A 3872-nucleotide genomic window follows, 5' to 3' on the forward strand; every position below is an offset into this window, starting at 1 on the left:
GGTCAGATTACCACCGACATAGGGTTAAATCCGGAACAAACTCTTCAAAGAGCCGGTGACACACGTTGGGGCTCACACTACATGACTCTTTCAAGTCTAGTGAAATTGTTCCCATCAGTTATGTTTGTTCTGAAATATGTTGAGAAAGAAGGTAAAAGTGATAAGAAATGTCAGACACGTGGTCTTGTAGCATATTTTAAGACCTTTGATTTTGTTTTTTATTTGCACATGATGCTGCATATATTGGAAAATGCAAATACTTTGTCACGGTCTTTACAAAGGAAGGATCAAGATATCCTGAATGCCATCTCCTATGTGAAGTCAACAAGAAATGAGCTGCAAGAACTATGGGATAATGGATGGGACTCACTTCTTGAGAAGGCAAATTCATTCCGTGAAGAGCATCACATTGAGAACACGAATATGGAGGAGCAGTATGTTAATCGGCATAAACCATGGCAAAAAACCAATAAGACAAACCTTCAACATTACAAGATTGAGTGTCTCAATTCTGTTATTGATTGGCAACTTCAAGAGTTTGATGACCGCTTCAATGAGGTAAATTCCGCATTGCTTGGACACATGGCTTCTTTCAACCCACAAGAATCTTTTGCTGCTTTTAACTTGGATAGCTTAGTGAAGCTAGCTGGGTTTTATCCAGATGACTTTGATTCAAGAAAAATGGATGATCTTGGTCCTGAACTTTGCACTTACATTGACAATGTACGAGCAGATGTAAGGTTTGCCAATTTGGACGGAATTGCCGATCTGGCTAAACTAATGGTTCAAACGAATAAGCATATTAGGTTTCCTTTGGTCTATCATCTTTTAAAGCTAGTACTGATATTGTCAGTTGCCACAGCATCAGTGGAGAGATGTTTTTCAGCTATGAATGTTGTCAAAAAGAAGTTGCGCTACAAAATGGGTGATCAGTTCATGAGTGACTGTCTAATTTGCTATGTGGAGAAACATATATTTTCTACCATTACCATTGATACAATGTTTAATCTTTTTAAGGCGATGAAAGATCGAAAGGGGTCACTCTAAAATGTGAGTGCCTTTACAAGAATATTTCGTTGATAATACTTATTCTAAACTTGCCAAACTAATTTGTCATGTTTACAATGTTCCAGGAAGATGAGAAGCTACACCAGGAGCTACAAAGTTATTTGATACTATATTCTATTTATAATATGTGAACAAGTAATTTTATAATTTTATTAAATGGGTATGTCTTGCATTTTTTAGTTTTTAATGCAACACAATGTGTGATATGTGATACCATATTTTTTTCATTATACTGTTTTTGGGTGTTATAGTTTTGTTGCAAGTTCTCACAACAAGTTATTGAGTGAACCCAATACCTAAAATTTCTGGCTCCGCCCCTGCATCCATGTTTTCAGCAAAGCGCTCTCGTCCACCTAGTGCGCATTGTACTATCCTTCTTCCTTTAATTGCATCACAAATCCATTTTTATACAAGTATAAACAAAGAGAAGAGGACACATCGAGCAATCGTGGCTCCCCCTCTTTGTTTTATAGTAAGTACATATTGCGAAGCTGCTGCTCATGTCATCTTGGCGCTGGTCCGGTCACTCCTCCGAATCAGAGTCCAGCGGGCAGGAGCCGTCGTCGATGGTGGCCAGTGGGTCGAACATGTGCGAGGTCCGGTCCATGCACCCGGTCACGATGTCCAGCTTGCACCGGTCTCCTCCCTCCTCGTAGAAGCCGCCGATATCGCAGCTCGTGATGACGATGTTTTCATCCGGAAAGATGGCCCTGTCGCAGGCGCCCTCCATGTTGAGCTCGTCAGCCAGCCCCTGCACCGACACCACCACTTCTTATTACCGACTTCCATTGCTTCACTTTATATGAAAGATGGGGCCCACTGTGGCAGGGTGATGGCTAGGCATTCTTAACTCTTGACCTTTGTCATGGAGTGTTTGAGAAACGTAATTAATTACCTCGTTGAAGAAGCTCAGAGGCTTGTTGAGCCATGGTTTGGGGACCTTGAATTTGAGGGTGTAAGCCCCGTCCCATTCGCTTCCGTTGGTGAAGGAGAAAACCAGTGTCATGGCTGCAACAACACAATACCACGTCAGTAACGCCAAAGTTAGCTGAAAAGAATTAGACTATATAGAAGTGTGTACAGACTACATATACCATGCTGCGGCACCCGTATCCTGATGGTGTAGATGGGGGGGCAGGCTTTCCCCCTCTCTTGCAGCGTCATCTGCCTCGGCTCGCCGCCGCACATGATGGGCTGGTTAAAGCCCCCTGCATACAGGTCAAGCACCTCATCGGTCAGCTACATAGTACCAATCAGATTGATCAATCTTGCCCAAGGAACTTTGACAGAAGATGGAATCATGAGCGCGTTTAGTTTGCTCTGGCTACCGTTGAAGGCGATGCCGAACTGCTCGTTGGGTGTCAGCTTGGTCGTCCCTGGGTTGTAGAATATCTTCAGGCCCTCTCCCTGCCACACACACACACACACACACACACACACACACACAAAATTGAAGCTAAGACGAAGCTCGGAGATAGAACTATGTCCATATGTGCGTGGATCGACGCAAAGGGAGTGAATAATTACCGGGGCTGGAGGAAGACCGTTGGTGGTCTTCCAGTACACCGGCGACTTCCCCAGCTCGAACTCCGCCCACGTCGGAAGCTTGCACCTGAGACCAATCCCGGTTCCAGCAGTCAGTCAATCACACAACAAAACATGCATCGTATCTTAGCTAGGAGCGCAGGACAGAGGGGGTAACTAGCAAAGCTTACTCCTTGGTTTGAGGCACGGTGGACGCGGGCGCCGCTGCGGTGGCAGAGGCGGCCGCGCGGACGACGGCCGAGAATCTCCGGCAGGTGACGACGGTGGCCCGCGCAGGCCGGCTGCGTCGACGGTGGAAGGCGGTGCTGCCGCCGCCGCACAGGCGGCTGCAAGAAGAGATGGTGGCCATCGCGCGTGCGTGCCTCCGGCGATATCTCTGCCTGCTTCTTCACTTAAATCCTTTGGTTTTGCAGGTGTGGAGGATGCCTGAGTTCAGAGATCAGCTAGCTTCTCGCGCTTGCAGGAGTCGCCATATATAAGCGTGGATAGGCGAGAGCGCGCGTGTGTGGTGGGGAGGTGGCGACGACTGCGCGGATGACGATGATGCTGCCGGAAGATGATCGTTGGGCAACTGAGAAGAGATGGCCCGCTTGATTTTTTGGGGGCTTAGCTATGGGACAAAACTAAAAGATCAGAGGGGCTTGAGTTTATACCATGAGAAAAATCTTCTCCACATACTAGTGGAAATATCTTCCTTTCACTCTCCGTCGCTGGATATTTTCTTGCTCTTGCTTCTTTGCTCGCCGAACCTCATCTTTTTTCTGCTCGCTGAACTCTTGCAAAATCTGAAAATGATGAAGACTGAAGAGATAGTTTTCTGCGGACAGGAACGAACGAACAGTCTTCTTTGAGTACGTGTCAAAGTAAGCGCCGCCTGGAATTGGTGGCTCCACCGTCACTTTTGTGATTGTTCACACCATGCTACTTCTACGTAATTATTAATGCTCACTCAGATAAAACATTTTTTCAAGTCTCAGCCGACCAAAGCTTTTCTTTTCTCTTTTACGACTAGGGCAAAATGTTTCTCCATCTATCTCGATGATAAGCGTGTGGATTCACCTCTCTTTGAGGACCGCTCTTGATACCGGTGATGGGGAGGGTGCGTGGACTCGGGCTAATAGATAGGTTAGGCTTTTTGTATTCAAAAAGGTGGAGCTCCGGTCCTCCTCAAATTGGTTCGCCGAAACGGATTTGACACAACTTTGGCTTAGATTTCTGTCATCTCATCGAGGCAACAAGATTAGAGTTTTTCAACATGG

General features: G+C 46.1%; 1 protein-coding gene across 1 annotated transcript; it reads right to left on the minus strand.

The window, feature by feature from the left end:
* Positions 1-1425: 1425 nt before the first annotated feature.
* Positions 1426-3222, minus strand: LOC123412505 (protein POST-ILLUMINATION CHLOROPHYLL FLUORESCENCE INCREASE, chloroplastic). Its single transcript, XM_045105458.1, has 6 exons — positions 2784-3222; positions 2596-2680; positions 2397-2475; positions 2163-2276; positions 1964-2076; positions 1426-1819 (listed from the first exon to the last, which is right to left on the minus strand). Exons 1-6 carry the CDS (start codon positions 2960-2962, stop codon positions 1592-1594), a joined length of 798 nt encoding a protein of 265 aa, XP_044961393.1. The 5' UTR covers positions 2963-3222; the 3' UTR covers positions 1426-1591.
* Between the last annotated feature and the right edge of the window lie 650 nt (positions 3223-3872).

Source organism: Hordeum vulgare, chromosome 7H (genome assembly GCF_904849725.1).
Source record: "Hordeum vulgare subsp. vulgare chromosome 7H, MorexV3_pseudomolecules_assembly, whole genome shotgun sequence".
NCBI classification, from domain to species: Eukaryota; Viridiplantae; Streptophyta; class Magnoliopsida; order Poales; family Poaceae; genus Hordeum; species Hordeum vulgare.